A 17660-nucleotide genomic window follows, 5' to 3' on the forward strand; every position below is an offset into this window, starting at 1 on the left:
GGATGGCAAAGCTTTGGCAGGGTTCGTACAAAATTTCCGGAATAAAATTCCCTGACATTTCCAGGTTTTCCCTGACTAAATTGCCAATTTCCATGACCATTTTTGTAGAATAAATTTATGTGTTGAGGTAAAATCTTGAAAAATGTTAATTATTTATTTTTAAGAAATTTTTCAAAAATTTATTTTCCGGATTTATTTTTGGGGTCATTTTAAAATTCCCTTACTATTTCGGGCTATTTTAAATTTCCCTGACTATTCCCTGACCATTGGGAATCATTTTCAAATTCCCTGACTTTTCCCTGACCTTTTGGAAACATTTTCAAATTCCCTGACTTTTCCAGGTTTTCCAGGTATTCCAGGTCGTGTACTAACCCTTTTTGGCTGCTCAACGTCTCTACCAGGAAAGGTATCAGAACCGGCGCATCCCCGTCTCACGGACTGGTTCAGCCTACTTCCAGGGGCTGGTAGGCCACACTTTGAAGCTCTCTGGCGCTCTTTAACTCATAGTAGGAAAATGGGGTAAAAACAGGCATACTTCTCAACTCACCCCTACAACTCCTTAAAAGTTTTGCATAACCTTTTGAAACACGCTGTATATTGGAAAACACTTCGCTACAAACGCAGGTTCTCTATCCGTGTAGGCCGAGAATATCTCCCAGGAATAATGAAAGTATAGCTTTTAATTGCGGCTACACACGCTCTGTTAATTTGAATACCCTGTTGATTCTTATGATAAAAAGTTGGTTTTTCAAAATATATTATTTTTATTTTATAATTCCGCCGTAAAATGTATTATTATCTCGGAGTTTTAAAACGTGAAATAAGAATTCTTATTAACATAAGTCTATCTTAAGGTCCCCTTTAGTATGAAACAAAGGCAATTTTAGCTGCATAGCAATTGACCCAAATGAAGGGTTTGGGTAACGAAATCTCGTTGCCCCCTCTCGGCCTATCTAGGTACCACGAAACGCTAGCGACGTAGTCGATATACTCATTGCGCATGCCCTACAGTCTAAACTCTAAGGAAAAAAAATAAAAATGGCGGCGGCGACGGAGAATGGAGCTGAGTGGTATTGAGGTAAATTAAAAGTATATTTAAATGAAAACGCAGACAAAGAAGTGCAGCTAAACAATACAGAAAGAAGTATACTATATTCAAAATTAGTAGTAAACAAGTAATATTAAGTACTATTGTTAGATTATCTTCTAAACGCTATGATAAGTTAAGCCTAGTCATTTAAAATCTCACGTAGAGGAATCCCAGCTCCATTTCCGCTTTTACTTAATGCTACAATAAAAGTTAAGTTTAACAGGAGACCTGTTTTGGTTATTGTTATTAAACGTGATAGCGCATTTAGGGCAAGGCTTAATGGGAGTTTCCAAAAGAATCCACCAAATTGGTTTTCTTCTTGTAATTTATCTGTATCCCACAGGTAGAGATGACAGAGTATTTTTACCTTCCTTTACTAATCACAAAAGTTATATTAAAATTTGGAGACATTTTAATAAATTTACTCAAGAAAGTAAGGAAGAGCTTTCGCGAGACCGCCGCCATTAACCCCGAGAGCTGAAACTTTCAAGGCAACTTCCGGTAAAAACAAGCGACCTCCGCGCTGACCAGATGGCGCTTTAATCTTAATTTAAAATTTAAAATTATCCATACGAGAAAATTGCCGGTAATATGGGACCCGAGGGGCTGACCACTATCCGTAATCGGTGTACGAGCCCGTAGCTTTGACTGTACTAAAGTGATTACGTAATCGATTATAGATTTAGTACTACCAAATCGGTGTACAGAATTTGAGGAAGTGGTTATCCCCTCGATGGGACCTTAAGGCGGAATCATACTTATGCGGACTTATGATAGACTTATGCTATTAATAATTTAATGAGAACTTGGTAACAGAATTAATGATAATGTTATATTAGTGCAATTTGATATTTAGAATTAAGTAGATCTAGGATGAGCAGTGACCATTATGATTGACTTCCTCCGCTGTCTTCATACGTGTTGGGGAGAATCACTTTGATGTCGTAGTATACCTTTTTGCTCCTCAGCCAACTGTAGCTGTTATCCAGAGTCACAATATCTACAGTAGGGGAAAATACAACTGTTAAGTTGATCAGCACCGTTTAAGACACGTATTAAAAGCGGTGATAGTAGGATTTTAAGCTGTCCAGATAAAGCTCGGATAGCTTTACTAAACATGGTGTTTCCAGGATTTGAGTCCCATATTTATTAAAAGCGAACAGATCAGATTTAATTTGATTACCCAAGCTAACTGTAAGTTGTCAACTCACAAAAGCCTGTTGCAATATAAACCTTATGAGAACGTTATGATTTAATGATTGTTTTGAATATCTCCGATCGTTTGATTTGTCATTTTATTTTCTAATCATAACGGTTCTATGGTCATTTAAAACAAGTTTTGAGTCACTGACTTTTCAAATTAATATTGGGCTAAAGATATTTTTACACTTCAGATCGATTGATATATCGTTTACATAAGAAAGCTACAATTTGAACAGCAACGATACCATTTTATTCCTTTTACGTCTAAATATTTGTTTCTCATTCATTGCCCTTGCATTTAATATTCTTTCCATTAGCGTGCTAAAGAATTTCGACCTTTAATATAAAGATTTAAGCAGAAAAGGTGGGAAACGTCCACGACGACCAAATTTGTCCCGGGGTCTGTGCACGGCCCTGCATGTTACATGTTCTATCTAATATGGTTTTTTTGGGAAACATTGTTTCTCTGGTTCTTTATGTGACCACACCTTTTGCTTTAGAGCGCACAGTTGTACTCAATGTACAAAGTACACGAATCGCGCCTTTTATATGGTCACTAACTCGTTCTGTTGAAAAATAAGGCTAATATTTTCTTGTTTAATGAATAGAAAAAAATGAATGAAATACGCGAAATTGGTAACCATAAATGTTTTTGTTGGTAATTGTCCAAAAGGTACGCGATGATATAAAATGCATTTAGATTTTGAATTTAGCCGTTTTTTTTCTTTCAAAATATTATCTTCAAGCGTTATTCTCGGAGTTTTAAACTTCCAGATCCTTTATTAGTGTGTTAACGGGTCACAGAATCGTTTCACTTTTGGTGGTGGATCTACAGAATCACTGGTTTTCGGCAACTGGAAGCTTTGTCTGATTCACGTGAGAGAAGGGGAGAAGAATTAGTCCAAAATGTTTAACTCGACGCTGCGTCCCTTAAATGTTGTGGGTGTATTTAAACTTGATGTCACTGATTAGTGTATTTGAATTGTATATGCGGTGTGTGTCCTGAACTTGCGAGATAGGGTCTTACACTGTTAGAATTATACGATATAGCTGGGGATCCGAACTAATTACGAGCTACCGAGCTAGGGTTCTATATGCAGAGCAACGAATTTTACGTTCCTTGATTCTAGGTGACACAAATATGCGGGCAACTTACAGAGTCCCGGCTGATGACAGAGCAACGTTCCTTCTTCCGGTACGAAGCGGCATTCCCGCTTCTCGAGGGGAATCAACTCGATTGGCGAATCTCCATTCGGGGGTTGGTACGTGACCCCGAAAGCGACATCATGGTCATCGGTGCCGAATGTCCAGTCCAAAAATGACCCTGGTGTATTCACTTGCAATTCGACCGTGAAACTTTTCTTGGCATCGATCGTGGTGCTCTCCAGGGAAGTATTTTCCAAAGACACCTTCCGAGAAAGCCCCGCGTATAAAGATTTCGGTATCGGACCTGCCATAGGAATCTGTTACATCAGAAACATATAATTTAGCTCTTGCGAAAGAAGTTGCCGTGTAGGTCCTAAAAGTAGAACGTAAGTAAAATCCGGAAGAGATACACCAAATTAAGTTTAAAATATAGCGTGGTCAGAACGATAAAAAATTTACAAACTGATTGATTTATTATACATTTTTCGCGATATAATTTGTTTCGTAAGTCATTGTAAAGACGTATCTCCCGCAAGCCATGTTTTTCTAAGACTTCTTCAATTTTTCCCAAGGCTTTCTTGGAAATATTTTGGGCTGGAAGTTGAAAAGATACAGTTCAATCCAATTAGATGGTCTTTCTTCTCTATTCAGCGAATAGTTGGGTAACATAAGAAGAATTTAACATGTCTCTTACGAAACAAGTATTTTCGCAGGCTCGATGCGTTTTTCAATGGGAGTTAATTTTTCGACAAATCACTTAAAGCTTTATTTTAATTTTAATACCGATGCTAAACTTATACCGCGTAGGAATATTCCCTAAAATAAAAGCCACATTCTCCCCGTGTAAAGCTTTAGAAACTGGCACCGCACTTTTTCTGTCTGAAGAATTTTGGAAAATCAGCGGGAGGCATATAATTAAGTTCTATTTTACCTTAGATGAGCAAAAGGGGTTTCCGTCCACGTCGTCGACCATTGTGCCACCCCAGTGCACCGGAAGTTGATCCGCGTCTATGTCCTCTAACAGCGCCTCTTTCCAGGATTCTAATTTTCAGATAAACTGAATTTTAATAAGGAATTAATTTGTTGATTTTAAAGTACGAACCTTTGCCGTAAATTTTCATGGCATTTTTGTATTCTTCGCTCATGAATGGTTTGATCACGGCATAGAAGATTGAAAATACTTTTGGAGCTGAAAATTTACTCCGTCTTCTTTTAATCAAAATCACCAAAATCGCGGTATAGATTACCATTTATGACGAATATTTTTTCGAAGATATCGGGATAATTCGGGACCAGCTGCTTCGTAATTGGTAGGCTAATCTGAAGTGCTGAAATCAACTGCAATAAGCTGAATGTCCAGCCGCGGTATAATGTCAGTGATTCCTAAAATAGCTACCCGGTTTCCACAAGTAATCTTGAATTTTGAAGCCTTCAAAATCCACTACGAGTATTTGTGAGGTGACTAGTTTCCCCATCTATTAGGCAAGTGAATACGATTGCATTCAAGATAGCGGAAGTTTATAAAGAAAAGCCTTGTGTGGGGGGAAGTATCTACGACGTTATCTTCCAATTTGGGGGGCTAGTTTTTCAAAGGCTACGGATTGTAGTTTACAGTCTTAAAATCTTAGCAAAAGACGTGCTAGAAAACTCTGCCCTATATCTACATTATCCTTATTAGAGACAATGAGTAATTACTTCCAGAGATTGGACAGAGCACCGGATGCGTTATATTATAAGTTGTACCTGAACCTATCGAGGCTATCTCGTCGTCTGCTAGTCTAATACCATCTGAGATCAGGTTTTTATAACAAAGTAATACACGTTAAATAAGCAACTTTATTGAAAACCCACGCGCGATTTTAGTGTCTGTTATCGGTTGTCAGTAGGGTTTTTCTTACGGCTTTTTCACATGGAGGGTTTGCAATAATACTTTTAGGGTTTGTTGGTTCCTATCGCTAATCGACTAGCCTTTGGACTTTTTTCGGTTTTTTAACTGTGCACGTCCGCGACTTACAATCCGTAAAAAAGATGTTTCCACGATAACGGATAGATAGAAACTTCCCCCGAAGGTCAAAGTATTTATTTCTTGAAAATACTTTTTCGGACTGAATAGGGCTCATTCGTTGCATGTACTCGAACGAGGAGATGATGTACTTGATAATGTCCGCCATTTTCGCCGAGTAGACATATCCTCTGATGTCCATTTTACCAGCGGACAGAATCCACACCAGGTTGCCGCTTTGGTCCTGTCCACTGAGACCCAAAGAATAGTACTTGCAAATCACCTAAACATATAGCTTTGAATTAAATTATAATTTTGGAAAGCGCGATTACTTTCAAAGCAACTGACATTTTAATTTTACATTTTTAAAATTGTTCAAAATAAATTTTTACTTTATTTTTTCCCCCCAAGGTGTAATTTGCTGTGTGTGCTTGTGGGGGAAATGCCTTTGAGTCCCCTTCTGGTTCTTACCTCTGGCGGCTTGAAAACCTCGTGAACGCAGTCCATTTGCATCTGTTCTCTCCATTTCAGATTCTAAGGCGATGACAAATACACATGCATATGATAAATATGTTATCTTTTAAATTACCTTAGTGTTCGTTATTATTAATTGGTAGATGATGTGATTCAGGTTAATAGGGTTAATCTTTTTAATTTCTTTGGTGGCTTTAACAATTTAATAGTTGCTTACCGATCTGAGCATTTTTTGCGCTTGCTCAACGTCGAATTTCCGAGCTAAGAACAAGAGTAAAGATAAATCAATTATTTTGTAAAACATAGAAAAGCAATGAAAATTTTACAATTATTTTCTATATTTAAAAAACTTGCTTGCTGGTCATACCTTTGAGCCATCTCAAAAGAAAGAAGTCGTCGTGATACGGCTTGAGGACATCCTTGACCGCCAGTCGCAACTGAAACAACAATTTTCGTTTGACGTATTGAAACACAATTTTGCGAAATTGTCAGGTGATGCATTAAATTAAGTCTTTTACGCTTAGTTTCCAGATTAGTATATCAGCCAATTTCAATTACCTAAAATGTTTAATCAATAATGTACGTTGGAACGATCCGCGATTTTCATGGTCTAATTAACCATGAGAAGGGGGGCGGGGGGTATCATGTCGGAAGACGGCAGTTTCAGGGAACCAATGAGATGCCGGTCTTATTGATGTTTTAGGGAGGAGTTTATCCTTCGAGCATGAGGGAGGTTTAGGAGCAACGCTAAAAATAGTAATTCTCCCTAAGTACAAAATAAAGCCATTCTTTGTTTGTTGTAAAACATGAGCCTTTAGAAATTATAGTACATGTTTATTATTACCCAATATACTGGGTGTCAACATTTTCTCTCACCAGGCGTTTTTCTCAAAAAAACATTTAAGATAGACTTTTGAAATTTGCAGGATATATTTAATTATTTGGGAACGCTTACTTGTTAAATTTCATTAAAAAAAAGAAAATATTTAACGGTTTTGAAATTGTTTTGACCGGTAGGTGATGAAGAAAAATGTCAATGAGAAAGTTGTAGAGCATACTTAATAAAGTTTGTTCGACCGAAAAAGACTTCTCTCCTTCGCTTAAGAAGTGACGTAATCTCTTCTCACGAAAAGTGTAGTATCTGCTACGTTGCAGAACGCCTTCTTAACCGTATTGCTGATAGTGAATAGCGCTTACTATACTCTAAATTAAACCTGTATTAGCTTACTATCGGGTAGGTTTTAGCTTCTTTTCAGGTAGGTTTTAGCTGTTATTCGGTTAGTTTTTAACTTCTTTTCGGGCAGTTTAGGTTAGGTCGAGATTTGTATCGAGTTAGATATTTTGGTTAATTCCGCATTAGAAAATGCTCAAAACATTGCACGTGCATCACGTGCTCCACGTGCTTCAAACGCCAAAAACAAAATAATTAAGGTTCTAATAATATAAATATTAACAAAATCAAGGAAATATATCCCCTTTTTTACCCCTGGTCCCGCTTAGATAGTAGAATTAGAAAGAAAAAAACACACAAGAAAAATCCGTTGAAAAAGATTATAAACATTCAATAATATAATAAAAAAATCATTAGTTTGGTCTACATATAATAATTGTATCTTCGTATACCCTACGGAATATCATAATGTATCAATACTCATTTTACTTAGTGTAGATCAAACAATAAAACCTCGTCTTCATCAGTTCTACTTTTGTTGTCCCAGATATTAAAGAATCCCCATAATTTCAATCATGATTTAATCAGTTTAATTACAAATAAACGATATAATATTTTAATCATGATTTACCCCATAAAATAATACAACTAATGATTGAATTCATTTAATTTTTAAAATATGGTGTGCTCTACCAATTATATTTATTAGCTTCCAAAATCTGCCACTTGGAGGATATAGGATTAGCGTCCGTGGTTTAAATAATTATCTCTCACCTGTTCGAGTTTAGCCTTGTGTTTGGGTTTCAATTCGTCAACAACCTTTTGTTGCATTCGCAGCACCGAAGTCGCCGTTTCGGCATTCCACGTTTTGGCGTCGTCTAAAAAATTCATATCGGGGACTGCGTACACAGCTCTCTCTCCGACCGCGTAGCCGTCTAGACGAGTGACGAGACGCGCACTGAGGAAACGAAGTTGGCTAAACTTTTCTGCCGCTGCGTGAAGCCATTTATACATGTACAGTGAAGCGTGGTAAATGTTTCGCTGACCTTGTAAAGATTAAAGTCTTCATTTTATCATAAAACCGTAATGGAATATTCAAATTAGATTTTAAGTTATCACTGAAAAATGTATTGTAAGCAATTTAGAGACGATATTATATATATTTTCGTGATAATTATTATCATGGAATCAAGGAAACTAGGATAGTGCTCTAGAGATAATTTTGCGATACAGGCCCAAGCGCTGCGACACTCATTTGTCGAGGTATCAATTAGCAAAATAAAAAATGTATAATTTATTTCTTATTCTATTTTTATTCATTTTAAAGAGGAACGGCCAAGCTTTTCCAAATATCGCCTTATTTGCATATCAAAAAATCAATAAGATGTTCAATATACTTACACGTACCTTATTTGTCTTGAAAACAAAGTTTTTGGCCCAAAAAGTTGAAACGCAAAATAACGTCAAGTATTTGAGTTTGAACTTTCTACGCCATCTTAAGGTGTATCGCCAGCGCCAGTGTGTCAGAATTTATAGCCCGGTGTACCTAGTAACAGAGGCCTATCATCATAGTGCCCTACGCTATCGTCCACCTATCCAGCCGACACCCTACCTACGTAGGTAAGGAGTCAAACCCTTTGGAGAGAGCTCCTAAAGGGGAACGACGAGCACACAGCAGTCCAAGTAACCCGGCACAGCCGGCACCGGAGATCCCGGTGTTGTTCCAAAAGGCCGGGAAACAGGACCGCCGCCCCACAGCAGGCTACCCAATCCGCCGAGGCGGCCAGTTTGCACGGACCCTCTCCGTTAGCCTGAGCACGGGGTAGAAACGTACGAGAAATGCGTTGTCTCATGCGATTCCCTAGTGGGAGAGGTGGGGGTGGAAGTTTAGTCTGAAAAGTTTCAGCGGGTTCGTCTGCTTCGATATATGGACCTCGTGTCCTCGTTCGGGCCTCGGGCTAAAAAGGGATCACGCTTATTGTGGCACAATAAGCTATAGAGTAGTGTCAGTGCTATATCACGCAACGTCACCCATGCTTTTTCCTATAGAGAAAAAAACGCGCCCAAAATGGCGGCCATGGCCAAAGCTACGAGGTGATACTACTCTATTGTCAAAAGAAACAACCCAAATCTAAAAAGTCGAATGGTTAGTATTACAACTTTAATTATCATCGATGTAGTCATAAATTGTTTGTTTTAAATATAATTTCAGGGGTAAACTTTAAAAAACGCTTCAAAATTAATATCTTGGCCCAATGAAGAGATTGAATCTCCTGATTTACGGTCATTTACCTTTTGTAAAAATATGTTTTAAATGCTTAATTTGAAATGTTTTTCTATATTTTTATTATTTTTAAACAGCATTGCTTAGATAAAAATTAAGGCAAATCCAATAAAAATGATGACAAATGAATCATTCTATTACCAACGTATTAATAAACTATGCTACAATTTCAATTTAACCCAACTTATGATTAATGATGATTTGAGATAGTTCTTACAACTCTTGAATTGGCAAGATTTTCCCATATTTAGTTTACACCTTGGTAAAATAAAATAAACCTTAGTTTAATATTATATCTGGTTAATGTAACTTAAAACAAATACCTTTGAAATCCAATCAGTAAAATAATAAAAATTTACGTTTCAAATCAAACTTGGTCGAACCCTTGGGCCTCGTCCTCGAGTCCCGATTTTTTTTGTTTAGACTGCCAGCACTCAGCACCGACCGCAGATACGAGATTTAAAACTGAACCGAACTGAATTTTTCAGACTTTTTACCCCCTCGCTATTACATTGCCCCCCGCAACTAGGGAATCGTGTGGTTAGACGGGAGCCCGTAGGAATCTCGCCGCATTTCCAATCTAGGGTACGTAGTCTAGATTATCTTTGGCCTGAGCCGAAGCTCAGTATCCAGCCCAAACCTGACCAAAGTCGGAGGTGGAGATAGGACCATTTGATCGAAGCTAACATCTCCCAATGCGCCACCGCCCTTATGGGTTACAAGAGCCGGACCCCGACTCCCCGGTAAAGCCACCAGTTATTGCACACTCCGACCCATTTGGGGCCAGCAGCACCTTAGTGAGCGATCTGCGAACTATCCTAACTTTTAATATCGCGCAATTTAGGCTTAGGTCTCGTATAACTGGAACGCGCCGAGCGTGCAAAACAAATCTTTCGCGTCGCTTTCGTGTTTCTTTTTCTGTCTCACCGATTTCTCACCAGGTGTCTCAGCGGACGCGCGCTTTTCAATTTCCCGAAATTTCTGTATTTTTCAAAAAATCCACTTAATATTTTTTTGATAGGACTATCAAACTGGTTAAAGCTTGACCGTTCCCCTTTAAAGCAATTAAGTGTCGAAAAAAAGACGTGGCGTACGAAACGCGTTAACAAGTTTCGCTGATAGCCTTCCAGTCTATGTGAGTGGGTTACTGCAGTGGCGGATAGATATGGGGGGCACCCCCCCTTTACGCTTAACTCTGCATGTGACTTGATGATTTTTTATTACACCCATAGCTCAAGATGTCTTTTAGCGCCCCCCCCCCCTTGAGTTTCTTCTGTATCCTCCACTGGATTACTCTATGGTTATGAAGTACAACACATACTTCATTTGTTGTCTCCCTTAGGAATTCATCAGTTCGTCATTACTTCAGCTCTGTGGGTATTGCGGGTATCCTGCAATACTCGATATTTGATCAAACTTTTTTCACATTTTTCTGGACAACACAGGAATGCGAGGTTAATAAAATCGCTGCAACTAAACACATTAGATATATACTCTGCTCCAACATTTCAAAACTAAAATCTAAAAATTACACAATCTGTGTAAAAGACGTAACATTCAATATTCACGGCCGAATATTGGGATTTTCATATTTCGGGTGGGCAATGGTAACTAAATGCTTGGTATATTGATTCCCACCTCTACTATTAAAATCAACCAAGGGTGATATTAAGGGGGGTTTTGGCTTTAAAATCCCCCGTAACATTAGTTTTCAATATCAAGGGGGGGGGGGTCTAAATCGTAACCCTCTTTTAGGGGGCGAAAGTAAGAACCCCACCACCTGAAATAAAATCCTGGATACTCCTTTGACCACAGACCACAGGGTTTAGCTGCTTTACCCTTCCTTCCACGCCACTGACGCCTATCGCCAAAAACCAGGGAATAGGTGTTTCAATAAATGCCGCTCTCTGTTTCTTTCCCCACTACGCGCATGCGCGAGTCACTGAATAAAGTTTTAATTGTAATGCTAAAGTTGAGAGCGTTTTCGCAGTTTTTTTTTTCAAAAGGCGCGTGAGAAATTGAACGAGCCCATCTATAATAAAATATTAATCAACGCGTGCTTTAAATTATCAAGCTTTTACAAGTATGTCCTGGCTCTCTGTATTACTACTTCTAGGCAAATTGCTGAAGAGTTTTTAGTTAGAAGTCTATTTTAAAATAACACAACAACGTTGATATTTAGACTGTAGTTATTTATAATATAATTCGATTCTACTTGAAAACGATAATGGCAACTTTTTTTTTAAACCATACGTAACTAAGGGTGTCCCAATGGACAGAAAACCATTGATATGAATTAGTACATTAATGAGCTTGCAAAATTGTAAAATCGTTATTACTGCACGAGTTCTCTTTTTGAAAATACCGCTATTTAAACCACGCTATCTACCGTTTAGTTAATGTAGCTCCGAGGATGTTTTTTTATGAGTCCTCGGTAAAATTGATTTCGAGTAGAGAAAACCACATTGTTATCAAAATTGGCAATAGATTGTTTCGACTGCGTCTAGTCACAATTGTTTTTTAAACTGGAAAATTTTCCAAAGTTTAGGCGGGTTACTCAAGCGATAAGTTAGTTGTGTTCTCATTCCTATTGTAATCCGTACAAATATTTTAAGCGCTGATTCAACATATTAAGAAACTTTTGATAGTGGCATTTGAACAGCGCTTTAGTTATAGTAAACTAACTAAGTTATAAACTAGGTTACAAGAGTAAAAGCGCCTTGGGAAAGCCTTCTTGTTTGTAGCTGAGAAAAACTTGAACAACAAAGCTGTAAAAGTGAGTGTATTAGTCATTCCCTTTAACGCTATTTGTTTGTCCGTTAAGACCTTTAATTTAACCGTGGATCTAAGAATTTACTATACCTATGGGCCTGAGGTTTAGAACCTCTTTAGTGAAATATCCTTATTAAGGTAATTTTTAGCAACCCTTAAACCTATGACTGCGTGTGCTGTTTTTCCATACAGTAAGCTTTTTTTCTTAATGATTATTTATATTATTTTCTGGGTAATTTTTAATTGCCGCTTAGTTATGTCTTAAGGTTCAATTTAGGAACGATAAACTGACGCGCATTCGCGAGGGGAAATGCAGAGTGGCTCAAAACCAGGGTTGGACATAAGGATATGTTTTTAGTAGTCAGCCTGAATAGTGAGCCTTCAATCTTAATTTATTTTAGTAGTCACTGACTAGTGGGGGTAAATATGGGGAAAAAACAATAACCGCAAATATTTTTCTTTACCCGTTTATTATCACTTGAGTTACATGTGATTTTTTTAAAATAAATTGGGATTGATGAATGATGAATTTATGATACTTCATATTCGCCATTATTTAGGAATATTTAGGTAAATTTTCACTAGTCAAATTGACTAGCGAGCCCCCAGATTTGGATTAGTTTTAGTAGTCAAATGCGGTGACTAGTGCCTTATGTCCAACTCTGGTCAAAACGCGATATAGTATATGCGAAATTTTAATTCCACTTTGATGCTCAGTAAAAAGCGATTTAACTCTAAATATGTTACCACTTTGGCAGGTCCGATTAAGGGGGTAAAAAAGGGGTTTAAGTTTCACTTTTCGGAAAATGGTTTTATTTTATTTTAAATAAACTAATTAACAACAACATTGGATCTAAATTTCATTTGATTAATAAATTTGTAGCGCATTTAGCGATGTTTTGGAATCGCTCAGTGGCGTAGTTTAGGAGGGACGCGTCATAAATGGCACCCCCCCCCCCTTTTCTTAAATTTCATTCTATGCCAGTGGTAACAATTTTACGTATTTTAAAAAAATAATTGCTAGTAATATTTATTTAAAATAGTATTCGGGGCTTTTAAAAAATAGTGCCGTTTCTTGAATTTTTTTAAAGTACCCTCTTAAACCAGGAATATTGCCGCGCAGGAGAAATAATTTGTGTTTTAACTTTTTTATGGCTCTTGATTTTTATTGGTATACACGGGTTATTTTCTTTCGATCCTTTCCAAACGCAGCACAGGTAATGTGCTCTTAATATGTGTTGCGGCACTGGTAGTGGGAAGGTTTACACCGTGAAATCTTCACGATTAATTAAACTGCCAACGTAGCATTTCGTGGGTCTCAGCCTGTTCTTCGGGCTGTACAGTGAGAATACTTATTTTAAAAGAATGTCCTCGATTGCTTGGTTCGGTAGCCTTGCTGGATCTTCCAAAGAAGCAAAAGCACTCCAGATTGGATCGCTGCTCATCAGAAAGACTTCTCTTTGGAATGTCTACAACATTTTCCCGTTATATCTGATCCTGTAAATCCATATTTAAATAATTATTTCTAGCATTTATTTTTTTTAATTTTTATTTAATTGTACCACCGGCATTAAATGAAATTTAAGAAAAGGGGGGTGATATTTATGACGCGCCCCTCCGAAACCGCACCACTGAGCGATTCCAAATATATCGCATAAATGTGCCACAAATCAAGTAATCAAATGCAATTTAGATAAAATTTTGTAGTTAATGTGATTCTTTAACATAAATTAAAAACCATTTTCCAAAAAGTTAAAATTCATCCCCCATTTTCACCCCCTGAAATGATAGTCTAGAATAGGCGATATTATAAAGTCAGATATGCTTGCTCAACCTGTTAAAATGGGATAACGAAATAGTACAGTTAAAGCCTACGGATGCATTCATAGGCTCTTTGGTGGGAAAGCTAATGGAAGCATAGTGGAAGGTGGCCTTTCCCAAGAAGGCCACGTTACTTTATTATATCGCCTATTAAATCGCTTTTTACAGAGCATCAATTAACGCCTGTACTAATATTTGATCTACAGACTTTTTCCATATTTTATCTGCTCGAACATATAGAAAACTTGAAACAGAAGTATATAAAATCTTAAATATTTGGATTATTGAAAACCAAACTCAGTGTTTGTGTCGATTTGACTAGGTATACCCACTCTTTTTGCGATATTTAATTTCCAATAGGTTTTTCCTATCGTTGGTGGGCATTGATGTATCTATAACTAGTAATTTTCAATTTTAGACCAATATATTAAAATTTCGTGTTCAATATTTTTAGTGAACCAGGAGACTCCCTTGAATTTCTCTCTACCACCGGCGTCACTCGAGCAGCTGAGCACTGCCAGAGCCTCCATTGACATCCTATATTTGGCGCTCCGAAACAACTCCATCACAGTGTCTCAGGCACCGTGTTCCTATCGGCAGAACGCGAACGTCACCTGGTTGACAAATCACGTGAAGGCTCTCGAATTACCCAAACATACCCAGCAATACCTGGGAGACTACGTCCTTTACGTCTATTCCGAGTTCAAACATTGGTACCGTGCAGTTCTTAATAAATTACGCTTGCAACCTCAAACCATTCCTCCGTCCAGTTCCATCTTTGAACACGTCGCCTGGACTCGGCGGGCGGAAATCGATGCGATCATGTCCGCTCACAATGTTATCATGGACTCGAGATTGGCTGTCGTGTGCAAGTACCGACTAGCATGTCATTACTACATGGAGGACTGGGTGCGAGGGTTGTGGCAACAGATTAAACAAGTCGACTTCTACGGTTTCGATAAGCGGACCATCGTGTTGTTAGAGAATTTCAACGTGGTCTTTTGGACTTTCGAAATAAACGGAATAACGCCAGAAATTACTCCCATCATCCACGAGGATCTCGAAAACACTTCCAGCAGTGAAATGGAGGAGAATCTGGAATATAGTGTATACGCTCGCCTCTTACTGCGTGCCCTGAACCACACCGAAATCCACGCCGTTGAATATCTTTCGAAAAGATGCGTTCATTTTGAAAATAGAAAAGTGCTGAGTCACTTCCCGATTCAGATAGACACTAGGAGAGAAATGGTGCGGTTTTTCTATTCGTACCTGGGCCGCGCTGACCAGGAGAGACATATTTCCGGCGTCGGTCTCAATTACTTGTTCAGCTCGATCTCTCCGGACATTATCGTCAGGACCTTTCACGAGCTTCAGCCTCTTATCGATGAGGACGTGGACCTGTACCCCGACGTCCTGTACGCCATCACTCGCCATTTGGACAGACGTATTTCCAAGCCTTTTCCACCAACGACTTATAAGGTGTGGGCAGATATAATTGACGCGTTGTGGGTGATGGTTCCGGAAACTTACCGTTCTTACGTCTTGTGCCAGCGTGATCCCAGTGACGTGGCTCTACTGGTTGAACGACTGCACAAGTGGCGCCACAACATCAACGTGGCCAATATCATTCTGTACGCCACTCCGGAACAGCGCTCAAAAATTTGCGACGGACTAGTTTCCAAAGCGGAAATAGCCCTCAAAGACGGTCATTTCAACGATAACTATTCTATCGGAGTGTTGTACGTGTATGCTAGAAAGTTATTCGGCGATGGCCAAAACTTTGTTGACTTCGACACTTTGAAAAAGGAAGTGTCGAAAGAGTTGTCGCAGTTGGACGGCTGGAAGGCGTTAGTGAGGAAAGTTGAAAGGCTCCGGGCTTCCAAAAGGAAACATTCGGAAGATATCAATCCGAAAGTGAATTTCAAATTGGTCAGCACAGATAAAGACGCCAACAATTGTGCGACCAGCAACACGGCCAGCGGAAGTGACAACAAGGAAGGTGTAAAGGACACTGTGGATAACCTCACCAAATGCGTCGAAGAAATAAACTGTCAAAAGATTGAAGATAAACCTTCTGAAAGTAACAATTAACGCAATAATATTTTGTGTAACTCGAATTAGAGATTTTAAAAGGAAAAAATTATGTAAAATTTTGTTCGATTGGACGTACATAAATAAAGCATATTTACAGTTTTAATTTTGTTCCTTAAATATATCAAGAGTACTCAAATTCAGTATTTCGAAAGTAGAAATACAACAGCCCCATAAACTTTAAAATTGTTAATTTTTTTCAAAATTAAGCCATTTTAGATTTAATCTAGAATTCTAATCACGGTGTTATCAAGAACTGTTTTATTTTTGTAAGACTCAGGATTTTGACCAACTTAAGCAAACCCGTTCGCAGTTTCGGGGCAAAGTGCAATTATAATCACTGCGTTCGCAGTTTTTGGGATTTCGTAAAACGTGTTCTAAAACGCTTTTATTTCCTAAATCACGTATCTCTTATTTTTGGCCGGTTCTGAATATATTTATGCGGTTACGTGGTTTTGGAAAGATGGATGCGCATTTTTCGATATCCAATAGTTTGAATTGTGTTGGGTCGTGTGGTTTCTCGTATCATGTTCGTGTATGATTTGTGTTTTCGTCGTTTCCGGCAGGGTTTTCACCAATTGTTTACGGTATACGCAGGGTTGGCAAAAACCGGCAAAAACAGGTTTTTGCCGGGACACGTGGGAAAAACTGTTAAAAACCGGGAAAAAGTGGAAAAACGTTTTTAATGCTAAATTAATCATTGATATATCTATTGACTAATTTGGTCATTGCAAATAGGAGAGATGAAAAAAAGGCCAGAAGAAGAGTGAATAGAATAGAAGAATATACTGCTTTTATTATTTATTTTTTATTGAATTTTGCCACTAGAGGTGGAAAAAACCATGGAAGTACTATTTTCCACACGGTTTTTAACAGGAAAACAATAGGTGGAAAAAACCGCCGAAAAATCTAGTTTTTTTTCCACCCTTGGGAAAATTGTGCCAACCCTGGGTATAAGTCTTACTGTCATTTGGCGATAGTATCGAGCGTGATTCGAACCCGTGCGCTCTTGCATGACAGGTGAGCGTTCTACCACAGAACCACGATACATGTTATGTTTTACTGATTATTATAAACTCAGCTTGAGCGGAAGAGTATGTTAAAAAAGACTTAGATTTTTTTCGTATCAAATTATAAAGATTAAATTCTAAGTATTTTAATTACCATTGGGTTATGTGAAACATTGTTAGTTAAAATATCGGGTTTTGCCGGGCTATCCTTAACCATCAAAGGGTAAGTTTTCCATAAAATTTAATTCATAGGCTTAATCAATCACCCTGTCTGTAAGGAACAATAAATCAATCACCCTGTACATAAATTTGATAAGCACAATATAATAAGCTAAAAGACATTTTCACCAAAATACAAAATAAACTTCTGAAGTTTTTTTTTTCTGTACCTTTGGGGTTTAAAATACTATATTTTTTCGCTTGTATTAATGGCTCCTTCGATCTATTAACGGTTATCAATTTTTTCACGAATCCATTATGAAATTAGTAATTCTAAATATATTAGTTTTTTTCAATATGAATCAAATGATAAAGCGAACACACAGAAATTGTCTTCTAAAGAACATTTCAATTGTGTAATAATAGGACTTCTCGAG

The 17660-nt window shown here is 37.9% G+C and overlaps 2 protein-coding genes across 2 annotated transcripts; one reads left to right on the plus strand and one right to left on the minus strand.

The window, feature by feature from the left end:
* Positions 1-744: 744 nt before the first annotated feature.
* Positions 745-8032, minus strand: LOC149957630 (SEC14-like protein 2). The gene is made up of 11 exons (XM_090165654.1): positions 7861-8032; positions 6283-6352; positions 6133-6176; positions 5913-5975; positions 5536-5724; positions 4836-4914; positions 4687-4767; positions 4542-4628; positions 4371-4480; positions 3450-3756; positions 745-2090 (listed from the first exon to the last, which is right to left on the minus strand). Exons 1-11 carry the CDS (start codon positions 7975-7977, stop codon positions 1978-1980), a joined length of 1260 nt encoding a protein of 419 aa, XP_090021780.1. The 5' UTR covers positions 7978-8032; the 3' UTR covers positions 745-1977.
* Positions 8033-12075: 4043 nt separating this feature from the next.
* Positions 12076-16160, plus strand: LOC149957631 (uncharacterized). The gene is made up of 2 exons (XM_090165656.1): positions 12076-12146; positions 14418-16160. Coding segments are annotated over exons 1-2 (1638 nt in total). The 5' UTR covers positions 12076-12145; the 3' UTR covers positions 16055-16160.
* Positions 16161-17660: the final 1500 nt, after the last annotated feature.

Source organism: Leiobunum rupestre, chromosome 2 (assembly GCF_980474605.1).
Source record: "Leiobunum rupestre chromosome 2, qqLeiRupe1.1.hap1, whole genome shotgun sequence".
Lineage (NCBI taxonomy): Eukaryota > Metazoa > Arthropoda > Arachnida > Opiliones > Sclerosomatidae > Leiobunum > Leiobunum rupestre.